General features: G+C 35.6%; 1 protein-coding gene across 3 annotated transcripts in view; it reads left to right on the top strand.

Annotated features, from left to right (window-relative positions):
- The window catches only part of CADM2 (cell adhesion molecule 2), a 660,645-nt gene that overhangs the window by 583,068 nt on the left and 62,340 nt on the right, over window positions 1–15,237 (top strand). For all 3 annotated transcript variants that reach the window (XM_054052742.1, XM_054052751.1, XM_054052759.1), the window contains one exon: window positions 8,305–8,483. In XM_054052742.1, the coding sequence (XP_053908717.1) occupies window positions 8,305–8,483 (179 nt within the window). The remainder of the gene's footprint in view (window positions 1–8,304; window positions 8,484–15,237) is intronic.

Genomic DNA, 15,237 nt, shown 5'->3' on the forward strand with positions numbered 1-15,237 from the left:
TATTAGGATGACATAAAGTATTACGTTTTTGCATTACTACAAAAATGATAGATGAAGCAGGCAACTATCATATAAACTGAAAGACTTCTGTTCTTAGTGATATTTATCCCGAAAGCAGATTTAAATATATTTCCAAGTTTCATACTTTAAGAACAGAAAGCATTCTGCTTGTGGTTTGTTGTTAAATACTAACAAGAAGTATGTCGAGTGAAAACCTAACATACCTTTTTAAAGTATTTTCATAAAGTCATAGTGTTTACTCAGTACTTGTAAGTCATTACAGTAGTGCCAGATTAATTCTTGATTCAGATATGGACAGAGTAATTCAGTGATCAATGGACAAATTGTTGCTGTTCATATGAGTCAGAAAGTGTTCCACTCCAGAATGTATACTAGATTTGGATGGCTAGGATTTTAATGGATTTTTATGATAATCTGAGCTGTTGTGGCATGGAAGCTCTAGACTCAGGACATAAAGCATACTTTCTCAATATGGCATATTCAAATGAAAGTGTTTTGCAGAATACATAACTGCCAAAAGACAGAAAAAAGTAGAAAATACAAAAATCAATTCATTACTTAAAAATACGAGATGGGTAACTTAAATAGTCAGCATGAACTGTAAACCTTAAGTAATAGCAGATGCCTGTCAATCCTGATCTATCTTTACACTCTGGCACACAGTTAAGACCTTTAGTCAATGGTTCAGGAATATATAGTTAATTTCCATTTAAGAGTAATCAAGCTCCATAAGACAGAAAATCCAAAGTTATTCACTCTGCAGGAGATCCATGTGATTTGTAAAGGCTTTGAACTTTGCAAAAAGGTTTCTAGTTCTTTTGTAAATTAAAGATAATAAGGTTTCTCATAATAATCAGGAAAAAAATAAGCTTTTCAATGTATAAACTACAATTCAGCAAATAAATAGATACATGGATTTGAAGTTATTCATGTCAGTTAGAAAAGCTGACATTCTGAGCATCTCTGCAAACCTTCCATTATTATAACAAGATTTAGCTGTCTGTCACACTGGAAAGGTAGATTAGGATTTGCTGGTACCTCTGCTAATAGTGTTTGCTTAACAGGGGGCTGTAAAGGAAGCAGAAGCTCTTCAGCCAGAACTGTCTTCTCTCTTGCTCATTTGGCAGTCAATTGTAACTTCATACTGAGTTTCTTCTAAGAGAAGAGGAAGGGAAGCCAGAGAGATAGGAAATGATCAATAAAGCTAGGAAATATGAAATAGACTGTAGTTCTCTTCCAGATCAAGTGAAAGGTCTTGCTTAGAATGACTTCTATTTTTTTCTAGTTTATTATAAACACATAGAGGAACTTTTAACAGAGATCTCCTTCAGGACTTAATAAAAAATGTAAGACAAAAGAGTTTGTTTGCATTCTCTAAAGGTAAGTGACATTTGTAAGAAGTTCGCATGTTATTTTTATGGCATGCAATGGTAATTTCACTGCAAGGTGAGTTTAATACCTCTAAAGACAAAAAGGAGATTCCTTCTGATACAGAAGAGCAGATAAGATGTTCAGATCAAAGACTTAAAATAAATGAATAGCATTAGGAGCAGCACTGCTGAAACTGGCAAAATAAAATATGTAACCTGAATGATTACAGTATTTTCTCAGAAATCTTTATGACAAGCACAGTTTTTTAGAAGATGCATCTTTAGGTAAGTGTTTTCCTGACTCTAAGTAGTTAGAGGTACTTGGGGTGATAAATGGTGTTAGCAACCAACTGTGCACAGTTTGATTTCATGTCTCATTGCATTTATTCTGAGTTGGCCGTTTGCATGCTCTGGTATTGGGGGCATAAGAAATCACCTTAAGGTAAATAAGTAACTGTGTTATCACCTACTAGAGTGATGGGTTCTTGTGTATTCTGCTATTGAGAAAGTCTGCTGACTTGACCTAAGTTTTGATGTACTGCACGAAATCAAAACAGAGCTTTTCCTCCTATTGACCCGTCAGCAATATTGCACATTTGTGAGCTATCTGATTTTGCATTTCTTTCAAAGATAAAGGGCTGGCAGTGCTGGCACAAACTATCCCTGACAAAACACTGCTTCTCCAACACGCGCAGTGACTATTTATAAAGAATTATAATTCTCTGAACTATTTTTTTCACTTCATTATCGCAGATCATGGAAAGATAGTGGATCATCAACAGCAGTCAGCACACCAGTTTGGTGCCTTCCTTAACCTTCCACATCAAATTTAACCTAGGGAGGATAGTACTTCATGCAAACTTAGGGGATTCGCCACATCTGCCTTCATGTGACAATGGATTTTGAGTTTATTTAAATCAAATTCCAGACGACATCCCTATGGCATCTCCTCACAAAGTCGTGGAGGCTTTTTTGAGACAATTCTTTTGTCTATCTCTAGCTTTCCTGCTGCTTATAATAGAGGAATACAAAGGATGTTTGTGGTGCAATTCACTAAGGAAACTTAAACATAGTTGCACAAGGAACAATTTCAGTATAGATGGGGGAAATATGAATGTAAAATAGTGCCGTTTTACAACTTAACAATCTACATTTTGAATCCTTTTGTAAAAGTATAAATACCTTTGCTTTGAAAAGACTCTTCCTGAGTCACTTTAATCAGTAGCTGTCACAGGCTGTTGAGGATAAGGTCTTTTGACTGGAAATTTAGTCTGTCATATTAACATGGTTATCAACTGTAATCCAGGGAGCTAATCTTAAGGTGAGAGGACTGCCTGATTTATCCAAAGCAAGATACAGGCAGGTAGGCCTGTCACTCAAATGCATTTGTGACAGACAAAAGAAAAGTTTTCTGTATCCAGGACGAAGATAAGGAAAGAAGGCTGAAGGTTGTTATTTTTCTTTCTTTTGTTTGTTTTCTTCCCTTTTCTAATTTTTTTCTGGGTTTTGATCTTTTTTTCTGTAAATGATGAATACTAGCACCATTTGAGATCCCTGATGCCTCTTTATGTTTATCATTTAAGCAACTTTTTCAAAGGCATAATCCACTGCAACTGTTTTCAACATTTGTTGTTCCTGTTGTCTTTATTTATAGCTGTGAATTCTTGACAAATCTTTTTGATACAAAAAGTAATAGTCTATATTTTTTTGCCTCCTCATTTCTAACATATGTTGATATTTAATTATTTTCCATTTTATAAACATATGTATAAAGCATCATGAATGTTCCTAGGCTTCACTATGTCTGCTGAGATGCTTAGAAGAGAGAAATATATGTAAATATAATAGTCAATTCAGCTCTTCAAAGCTCCCTTATAAAAAAAAAAAAAAGAGAAATTCATAAAAGGTACTTAGGATATTCTTGACTAATTCATGAACACTTCATGAAGTTTTTTCAAGCTTTGCAGAGCTACAAAATCACAGACTGTACTTATCTCATAAAATAAAAAACAACTATCCAAGCCTTTTAAGAAAGGCTAGTGACTGTGTATGTAGATGTTTTTGATAGAAACAATTCTCCCAAACTAGTTCATGTCAATATGACTCATCAGACTGAGACTTTAAATAAACAAGAAGTTCCCTCAGGATTTTAACTTTCAACTGGATGACTAACTGACAAAGCTAAAAATCCAGATTCTCAATACAGAGAAACTCTATAACTTTAAAAGTAATGAAGTGATAATTTTTATAGACTTCAGAGGATACAAGTGTACACCTTTTTGGAGAAGTTAAACACAATGTTTAAGAGTTCCATACTCAAAATAATGAATTTACTTGTCTTGTTATGAATAATCCTGGAACTAATTTCTTGATATCACCGTTGCAGTCCCATTTAAGTTTGTCTGGGAAAGAATACTAGAGCCTTTTGCTTTTTATGTCGAGTTTTCAGGTTAACATAAAGATAGTTAACTAAATTATTTATTTATACCAAAAACTCAGATCCTTCTTTCAAGTCAGTTACTGAAATATTCTGGGCTTTTCTACTAGGATTAAACATAAATTATACCAAAATCTAAACCCGCTTAGCAGTTCTTCAAAGAGAGTAGAGCTCTTTTAGGGGTGTAGGAGTGAAGTCATTGGTCATAATTGAAGATTTTTAGTATCCTTGTGATTAGTATCTCTGGCTTCTTTCAGTTTAATACAATCCTGATATTACACTGCATGCAAAGCCAAAGCAGTAAAAGCGATGCATACTAGCCAAAGAAACAGCATGGGCTGTCACAGTTGAGCTGTGTGTTTAAAAGTGTTTCTTCAGCACAGCATGCTTACTTTGTTTGGATTAGCTTTAGAAGGTGTCAGAATAGGTAAGCCAGAAACAGGTCTGTGTTTCGAGGAAGAAAACAACACCTTGGTGCTTCAGCTTTGTTACCTCCCTCCACCCAATGAAGGGTCTTAGTTGTAGCACAGCTTATCACCTTTTAACTTCATCCATATGGGAGGGATTAAACCAGAGATATAGAAAAGCACTTCTCATCCAAGATAGGAAAAAAGGGAGGGCAAACTTGTTCTTTGGGTGACAGGATTGGTACCAGCAGACTGCATGCCTCTGTTAGGACAGCGCAGGTCAGTGAGCTTGTTTGTGCCGTGACATGTGTTAAAGTGGTAATGTGCAATTGCATTAGTGGCCACAGTGCTCATTCTGGCTTTACAGTTATTGTGCTTCAAGTAAGTTGTTTTCAGGATTGTCTGAGAAAAATGGGGATTAAACCGGAAAACGTGATTCAACTTGAAGCAAGCACAAATGCAAGGCAGAGGGATACCCTGTTTGTTCCAGTTCACACAGAAACAGATAGCATTGTGGCAGCTCTTTGATATAAGAGAAAAAGCTGGAGTTCTGCAATATAGGAGATACATACAATAGAGAAAAATGTGCATTGTTATGAGTGTACAAATTTGATGGATATTTTAGAATGTCAAACCTCAATATCTCCCAGTTGATCCAGAATCCTTTCAAAATGCTGGATAAAGAGAAAGAACCTCGGTCTCAATCTGCACTCAGGAACATATTCAATATGCTATAACTACTGGGAATGCACAGTTCTCTCTTCCCTATGTCACAGATGGAAAGCTTCCCTACCAGTGTTTCAGATGCATTTGTTCTTTGGACAATGAAGCTATTAAAGCAATTATAATGGAATAACCAATATGTTCTAAATTTGTGTTCCTTTACACTTCTTTCCTGTGATTCCCCTCCCACCCCCCCATAATCTCAGAAGGTATCAAATTCAAATAAAGAGAGAAAGAGGCCTACTAAGTACAAGGCTATTCCAAGTTCTGACAAGATTATAATATGCAGCAGCATTACTCACCGTATCTTGCAATATTTATTGCCACTGCTAAGAGATCAGTGAAAGTAAATGAAAGTATTTATACACAGTGGGTAGGGTACTTGCGGAATTCATTGCCACAGGAGGCTGGGTGGACAGATGGTATAAGCAGATTCAAAAATTTATTAGAGACATTCATAGGCAACAGGTCTTCATACCTGTAGATACAAAAGAGAGCAAGAGATGTGACCATCAATATCCATGACTGAATGATTGTGGTTATTGGCAGAGTACAGAGGGAAAGACCACAGAAATGGCCCCACTTACATGCTTTCCTTAAGTAGCTGCTGCCTTTGTCACTGACCACAGCAATGTTCTGGCTAGGGTGCATGAGCATGTCTCATGTTCTAACATATTTCTGCCTAATTAATGAATTGTTTAGACCACAGTGTCTTAAAGCTTCCCAGCAGTGCAAGCAAAATTTAGTTCTGTGGCTGTGACAGAATTGCTGCTTTAGGCACCATCCTCCCTGAGAGAGGTGAGAAGGAGTGAGGGCTGTGCCCGGCCACCAGGATGTGTTGACTGTGGGACAGCTGCCCAGGAATTGCTCTGCTGCTGCCTCTAAGCCAGCACAGGGTGGCTGAATATGAGCTGTTAATTAGCAGCTTCCGCAATGCCCGGATTATGTAGACCTGCCTCTCTCTCAGATGGCATTTTCCTGCCACCATCATTTTGCAGCCACAGCTAACCACTGTGTATAAGACTCGAGTTGCTGTCGTACAATGTGACAAAGATCTCTGAATAATTTATATCTAAGGCTCCATTTCATAGTTGTTTGTTATACTGTGTGTTTTCCCCTAGGATATGCCATCTAATTTCAATTTAAAACGTAAGTTCGATAAATTACCACTGCACAGAAGTTGCTTTAACATGCTATTTATGAAGGTAATGGTGCACATTGTAGCAGAAGTGTTTCAATTTCCACTCCTGGGATTACAGATTCAAAGCAAACTGGTAAATAGGGAACAATGAGGAGTTTGCTAGGAAATGGAACAAATCCAACTTAACCCATCAAAGCAAATCGGACCTCGAAGTTATGAACTCTGTAGGACAATGTTTCTGTAACAGCCTGGCCTTCTAGATTCCCTGCTTGCATTATGCAGAAAGAAAGTGCATATATTGTGTGTCACGTGTTTTTAGATAGCAGTTCCTGAAAGTACACTTAGGAAAAGTATTAAGAAATATTTACAGTAAGGTATAAATAAGGCCCATTACACTGGCAGTTCTTAATCCTTTGTTTATGTGGGTCTCGTTATGTTTCCTGAGTATAAGATTTTCTAAAAGAATCATAACTTCAGAGAATAGCTGTTCTAGGTAACCAGTTCAACAATGATTTAACAAGATGTCATCCAAATATTACTGAAATGTGTATGAATTTCTGTTTTCTTTCAAAAGAAAAATGTTATAGTATTTTTACTTTTTAAAGAAATATGTATTACATAGCAGTAAGTGCATTTGAGAAAAAATCACTTTGTTTACATATCTTGACTCACTTATAAGATATTCATGTCATTGCAGTCATTAGGACTATTTTGTGGTGGGTGAGGCCACATTTTGTTAAAATGTCTCTCCTTAGGTACCTAGGTTTAAATCTTATTCTTAACATTTATTATCTTTATTAGTCCTTAAACACCTGATAAAATTAAAGAAATTAAGTATTTCGTGAGTAAGACTAGCAACTAATTTGGCATCTGCTGATTTTATAACAGTGTTTTACATTTTCTTGTATTACTTAGTCATACAATTGCATACTTCAATAGGAAAATGTAATGTAACATTCTCCTGCAAAATAAATATGCAAATATAGAATGGTTTCTGACTGAAATTGCTTATATATACCGAAAAGTACACCCAAAGGAAAGGAATTGCTGTTTGGGTTATAGTGTACAAAGCTACCAGATACAAGTAATGTAGCAGTGAATCCCCAATTTATCGATTTCTTGCTTTAGTGACTAATATTTAAGGACCTGAGATGCTCCATCTGTTTGTGAAATAGTCAGGATTCAGTAAGCCGACTACTCATTCTCAGTCACAGACCTTTTTTTCTGGTGATTCCCCTCATGTAAATTTGAAACTGGATGTTCTTACATGTAAATTAAGATTATATACGGGTAATAAATACAACCTGCTGCCTGTTAGGCAAATTTAATGAACTGTGGAGCTTCTTGAGAGTCTTTAGGTAAGAGCTAGGTATCACTTGCCAGCGGGAAGGCATATAGGAATCTCCAAGACGGTCAGTTTCTTTCTCTGTGGTGCCCTTAACTTGCCTAGGGAATTATCACTGTGCCTTCTGCTTGTTTTATACGAGTTCATGTAGCACAAAAGGAAAGGTTTCACAAAAGAAGGAAATCCAGATTTTAAGTAAAATCTTATATTGTTGTGGTAACATACATAACAAGCAATTATTTGAGGGAAGGATGCAGAAAGGGTGGAAAAAGGGATGGGCTGTGACACAATGCAGCAACAGAAACAAATTTAGATTGTGTGTAAGATGTACTGCTTTGAGACTGATATGCCTGGTTCAGGAAAAAATACTCAGGGCATACAAGTGCACTTGTGAATGTGAGTAGCCTAAATAATTTTAGAATCCATTTACAAACCGCTTACATTTACCTCAGCCTGCTTGCATGACTTCTAATGCCTGTCAGCCACACAGGACCATATTGCTCATCACACAAACAGAGAGCTGTTTTCACTTATCTTGCCAAGCGGACTCTGAAACCTCATGAGAAGTACTTTTTAATTTAGGGAAGAACTTGTCCTGTTTCTGCTCCAGTTCCATTCTGTTTCCTTTTTAGTTTTTCTTTTTTTTCCCCCTGCTTGTTCTTTCACTTTCTTTAGTAGTTCCCATCAGGAAGGTAAGTTTATAATAGTGACTGTTCATTATAGCTAGTAACTCAAATTATCATTGAATTTTCTATGGTGGCAAGTTAATATTCATATTTCTGATTCTCCTGCTTTTGATGTATATGTTGCATATATATGCTTTGTGTATCTGTTCAAATGCATTTCTTTGGATCCCACAGGCCAGAACCAGTGCTGTGGACAAAGGATGGTGGAGAATTACCAGATCCAGAAAGAATGGTTGTCAACGGCAGGATCCTAAGCATCAGTTTCCTAAACAAAACAGACAATGGCACATACCGATGTGAAGCAAAAAATCCTATTGGCCGAAACAGCACAGAATATGTCCTGATAGTACATGGTGAGTGCATCCTCTTTAGGTTTTTGGTGCATGATATGCATATGTAGCATTCCTAGAAAATACAGTCATAGGTTTATGACAGGTACCCAAAGTAAAACTGAAAGTATAACTCCACTATTATTGCTCCTATAATCTAGTTGTGGGGAATATGTTTACTTCCTTTTATTGGCATACCTGTTTTCATACAGTTTAAAAAAAATATATTCACTTACGCTGTGAACTTTTTGCAAAGTAAACGCCCGTAAAAATATTTTGCGGTATGTTGGTACTGTTTTATAAATATTTGCCTCAGGTTCTCACTGTTCTAATAAAGCTGATTACAAAGGGATATATGAAGGGAAATATGGAAATACCAGACAGATAGGGTTTCGAGGGTTTCTGTTTTGTTTTTTACAGGCCACCAAAGACAGGATATCAAAGACTTTTCCTCACGCAGGTTATAGCTTGTTACTGAGAAATTTCAGCTCATACAAGATAGCTGATCACCATCTGGCCTATTGTTACAGTCAATCCTCAAAAATAAGTCATGTACTAATTTAGTAATATTTCCAATAAAATTGAAAAATAAGAAGGTTCACATTAAAATAAAATTTGTGTCACATGAAAAGAATATCAGGCTTTGAAATCCAACATGAAATAGATTGATATAACTCAGGTATAAGAGAAACTATAATATAAAAAGTTAGCATTTGCCTTTACATATTTTTGCAATATGTATCTAGCAGTCTTGAAACATAGTGTTCCTTTATCACAGATATGTATATGATAGTTCCTGGAATATTATGAATTCTGTAATTTGAATTTTAACCTAAGGGAATATAGGTGCAAAAGCTTCACTGTAGATTCTGACAGTACTTTTTTTTCCCCTTTAGTTTTCTAAAACCTGTAAATACCTATAGAAAAGACAAAATAAAATAAAACAATCTAATACAAATTATAGTCTGTAAATACACATGGGAACTGTATAGATTTTGTTTGCTTATGATCTATTCAGGTAGAATAAATATGTGTTTCTTTGGTGTTTGCAAGCTCTCAAAAACTGTTTTTCACTAAAGGTTTAACCTGCCTTTGGTATTTGGCAGAAAACTTTTAATAAGTGCTACTTTCAGCTTTCAATAATGAGGTATTTTTTGGTACTTTTGATGAAATGCCATTTATCAAAAGAACCCCGTAGATTACTTCTCATTTTTCTTTAAGTTGATTATTAGTTTATGTAGGATTAGTGGCACAAGTAAGGAGGAGGTCTTTGCATGATGAACACAGAGGCTGTACTGCTGTGAGTATTTCTGTACTAAAGACAAACAGAAAAAATAAACTATCTAACCTCTACTTACGTTGGTTACAAAAAGATAAGGAAAAAGAAAAAGAAAAAAAAAAGAAAAAAAAAGAAACAGAAAAAGAAAAAGAAAAAGAAAAAGAAAAAGAAAAAGAAAAAGAAAAAGAAAAAGAAAAAGAAAAAGAAAAAGAAAAAGAAAAAGAAAAAGAAAAAATGTCTCTTACATCCCAGAGATTGTGTTGTATTGGTTGATGGCTGCAGGCTGCTGCCTTTTATGGGGTAATGGCTTCTGCGCATACCAAATGTTGAAACTTCAGTCATTCGAATTTTCTGCCCAATTTGTTTATGTGATTATTTTTGAAAATATGGTCTTTTATAATTTCACCTTCAGAGGTGACTTTGCAATATAACTCTATCAAGGAATATTTCATGATCTCCTTTGTGTCTTTCATAGTGGCATGCCCTGTGTTGATCTGATTATCTTACAACTAATTCATGACAGTCTGTAAAATTCATTATCAGGAAGGCATTCTGTTATGTTTGGCAGTACATTAGGCATGTTATCAGGTTTAGCTTGCACATTGCTGACCTTTTCTGTTATGAGTACCTGAGTTTTCCTAATTGCATTTCAGCAATTCCAGTGTCAGAACTAGAGAAGGTAAATGTCAGGTGCTTCTGAGGTTTCTGAAACAATGAGAGTAATGTGACAGAGTATGTGATGATGTTTAGTGCTTAACAACTTACTGCGTTTCAGAGTGGTTAAGTTTATTTTAAGTACAGAAGACCCTGACACAATTATTTTATCAATAAATTGTAGTACAATCAGTTGTATAGATCAATTTAGGAAGTGTCTTATCCCTTCTTTATCTCATTGCATTCACAAATGCCTTTAGTGAAACATAATCCTAGCAAAATTATACAATATTCTCTCTCTCCACCTCTCTGGGGGTTAGCAAACCTACTTTTTTTGCATTTTCTGAGTTGCATTCTCCCATTTAATAGAGGATACTTTTTATTTTTCTGTATCTTCCTAAATATATCTGTAACCTTCCTTTAATTTCTCATCATTTCCCTTGTCCCTAATGTGTTGATATATTTTTTTTGTCCTACTCCTTTGTTAGAGCTGATTTATTACATGACTTCTCACCTTGTATGTTAGGTTTCTAATACAAGTACATGCCAGACTTAACGTAAGGGGAGGTATGTTCACAGAGACATGGGCGGGAAGGAAGGAAGAATTTGCATGAGTAGAGAATCTCTTCAAAAGAAATTATTCCATAGAAGAAGAAATTCTTCTGTAGATCGAAGAACTAAAGTCTAGGAAAATTTACCTACCAGATCTATAAATTGTAAGGCATAAGTATCCTGAGTGCTAGTAGCCATTTGTGTTAATGGACACTCCAGAAGTCCAGCTCCACATTTATTAAACAACTAATAGTTATTTTAGGAAACTCTTGAGCCCAGAGGAATTGTAACATACATACAAATTGTACAAAAAAAATGTAGTATTTTTTCTGCTGTAAATGGTGATGAGGTAATACTGTTTTGATGTTAAGTCATGGCATTGGAAATAAATACTGCTATAAGCAGATCAATGACAACCTATCTGATATGATGAGTATCTGAAAATATATATTTGTAGTGTAATTAAAGAAATCAGACATCGGAGACATTTAATGTAGTTGAATCAGGCATAGGCTACTTAATATGCTCATGCTGCTTTCCCAAATCAATATGGCAGCAAATTTAATTTTTCTAAACTTTTATTATTAATAACAAATGTCAAGAAAACACTTCCTGAAGCGGGAAGGTAGACACAAAGAATTTCTAGGCAGCAGTACAAAGGCAAGAGACATAGTTTGCTCAAGCATTTGTCTCATGCAGTAACAAAGCCAGAAGCTTTAATGCTCATAGCCGTTGCCGTTTCTATATTGTTGGTGAGCTTAGTGCTTTAGAAGTGCACATTCTGACTAATTACACTACACCTTTTCTTTGGTAATAGACCCCAAGCAATTTCCATTCTCTTCCAATTTATTAAGAATTTCTGTTTACTTCTGTCCAAATACTAGTCATTAATCATCAATAAACAGAGCTAACTGCCAAGCTCATGGTGCTCAACTCAAAAGCATAGATTGTACTCGAAACACTTAGGTAATAACTGCACTGATTTAGCTGGCATTGAGAAAGGAAGTGGTCCATCATCATCAAACTGAAGACACAGCTTTTATGAATGTAGCAGTGGTTCATAACCTTTGTATGTCACTGATGAAGACTCAGTTCAACATCTTGTTGAGTGGGTGACTGAAGTTCATGTCATTGGATAATCTTCTTAATGGAAACAGCAGCATGTGATAATTTGCAGACCTATTTGAAAAAAAAGCACTTAGATGAAGTATCGTGATTTGCCAGCCTAAAGACATCCATTCAATTAACTGAAATATTCAGAGCTACAATGTGCTGTGTATCAATTATCTATCAAAGTGATATGGAAATTAACATGAATCAGCAGCTGTGGATGGTCAAGGCATTTCTTACTGCCACAATTATACATACAGTGGAATGCAATTCATCAAAGTGGCATAACATATTCCCTTGGCTTCTGACTTTCAATTATTTTTCTTTTTTCTTTCCTCTTTTTTTTGGACAAGCTATTCTTTTTGCAAATAAAGACAACTAAAAGACCAAGTTATATCCTCATTAACTTTTTGAAATGTACTTCCAAACAGAAGATCTCCTACAATGTGTAAGACCAAAGGTCCCACTGCACCTTTCCTCTGGATTATAATGTATTTATCTTCCACCTGCTTGTCCAGTCCTATTTCAAAAGATTTGTCATCTTAGCTTTCACAATAACCTGTTTCTGAATTGAATTATGTGCTTTGAGAGAGAAGTAGTCTCTTTTGTTTGTTTAAGCCTCATGTTTGATCTCTTCACTTTCTAACTTTCAAACCCATTTGGCCTCTTTTGCTGCTTGTGCTGTAAGTACAGAAAATCTTGCTGTGATGACTATTGACATTTGCATTCTGATGGCTTTGTCTCATTCCTCTCACCGTCACTGCCATATTTTCTTTCAAATCCCAGTACACCTACTGTTATAAATTCTCCCACTTAGGCCAGTGGCTTGTATCCTCTTCCAAGTCCCACAGCTGTTGTTATCTCTGTAATGTTCTCATTTCCACCTTCATTTTGCCATTTTCCAGTCTGATTGCTGCATTGCAGTTAAAATCACACTTATTTTCATGCCTCTTGCCTTCACTAGATTCTCAAGTATTTCCACCTCACTCTCAATTTCTCACTAATTATGATCTTAAGACTTTGCATTTCCTGAATTCCTGTCTCTTCTATCCACTCTCCTTCTTTTACAGTCTCTTTTTCATGTTTTTCTTCATCTTAGGTCTAGCAGCAAATCTCTGTGATTGACTGTTCTCCCTGTTTGTAACAGCACTACGCAAATTTGCACCAGACACCTTAGTTTATTAACTCCTGCCTCCAAATACATTTATAGAAGTCTACCTTTGGTGGCCAACCATAATTCCAGGAGCTTGTACTTTTACTTCTATACAAGTTTATTTTGAAGTAGTAGAAACTCTGTAGAATCCAAAACACATATGAAATGAAACAAGTTCCATTATTTCTATCTGTTCTGCATTCCTTTATCTTTGTTCTTTTGCCTACTATCACATTTTTATTATGTTTTACTTCTGTTGTGATGTTCTCATGGAGTATCCCCTCTTTTCTTTATTTCTGTACTCACTTGTGCATATCTCCCATTCCATGAAAGTAAAAATGGAGTAGAATGGTAATTTCTAATAAAACTGAGGAGATAAGATTTTTTTCTGTTTTCTTTGAAAGCCAAGCTTATTGTATAGGCAATAAATCTCCTGACTTGCAAATATTTTCAATACAGGACTCTGGTAAATCTTATGCACTGTTTTTGGACACCTTAACCTCATAAACAGACATCAAAAAAACCACAAATAATATTCACTGAAGGGGCAGGGGGAATCTGGGAGCAGAAACAAGTAGCATGTACATAAAGCAGCAGGCTCATCCGTAATCTAGTTGCCCTCTGTTCTAGTGTCAAGGCACTAGATATTTAGGTAGCTGGACAATTTCTAAAGGTTTCTCCTTTATATCTTCTTAGCTGAAATGTCTAATTTGCAGACACATCTCAGAGAAAAGCATTTCCCTGCCTATGGGAAAATCCTACCCTTTAACTGAACAAAGCTTGGGCTTTGGGAAAACAGAATTGAGCAGACACATGGTGTAATGGAACAATAGTAACACGTACAGCTACAATAGAGGATGTTTTTAGTGAAAAAGCAACCTTGCCCTTACAGCGATCAAAGCATACGAAGAATATGAGGCTCAGACAACTGCTTAGGACATCATTTGAAATTCTGTGCATGTGAATACCTATGCTTTTTAATGTTGAGGGTTTTTTTTTTTAATATCTGTGCTTGAATTAAACAACAGTGTCTCAGATTTGAAGCCTTAAAAAAGAGCTGAAAAGTCTCCCTATTCCTATCTTATAAAAACTAAAAGTAATATTAAAAAAGTACAGAAGACAACTCACAGAGAAGCCTGAGCTTTCAGCTGAAAAGTAAATAAGTAAAATAATGCTATTAAAAACTCCCTCCTTATCAAAAGCCTTCCTTCTCCCCAAACCATCACTTTTTTCTTTTTTCTGTCTTCCCCTTCCACACTATGCAAGCCTGCATACACACATAAAAAGCACACAAACAAACCAAACAAGCAAGCAAACAAATGGAGGTCCAGTAATGTATCCAGGAAGAGGCAGGCTTTTGCTCATCTTCGTATCTTTTGAAATCCTCAGAACCTGTGTGGTTTTCTTGCAAAAGCTGAGATGTGAAGGAATGAGGTTTTATTGTGATGAAAGCAAGAAAATAATTCATTATAACCCCGTGTTAAAGGCAACATTGTAAATACGGAGAGAATTTCATTCACGTGTTATTTTGCAAAGTATAGCTCTTCAAATTGTGTTGAAATATTTCGATTTTGGATATACATCAGTGTTCTAAAGTGGTGTTAAGGTAGTAAATTGTTGTCATAATATTAAAGTTAACTTCTCCAGATGACTCTGTTATGCTAAAAGTGGTGGCCCAGACCTTAAAGCATAATGCAGACGAATACAGCAGAATCAAATTAATTCAGAAATCATTGTGTACTATAGCATTTATTATTGGACTAAAGAACAATAAACTTTAGTTGACATTTTCAGGTAAAAGAATTCTGTCAAGAAACTTATGTTGAAATTGTTGGCTTAATTTTATGGATGAATTGTCCAGCCATTATCCCAGAACACTCGCAACGCAGCTACTTTGAAATTTCTTTTTGTTGATAAATACTTGAATATGAGGTCTATAGTTGAGCTGTGAGAACTGATATTTCTTCATTTATAGGAACATTAGAAAAATAAGATACGGGGTTTGGGTGTTTGGTGGTTTTTGGGTTTTT

The sequence above is a fragment of the Cuculus canorus genome, chromosome 1, assembly GCF_017976375.1.
Source record: "Cuculus canorus isolate bCucCan1 chromosome 1, bCucCan1.pri, whole genome shotgun sequence".
Lineage (NCBI taxonomy): Eukaryota > Metazoa > Chordata > Aves > Cuculiformes > Cuculidae > Cuculus > Cuculus canorus.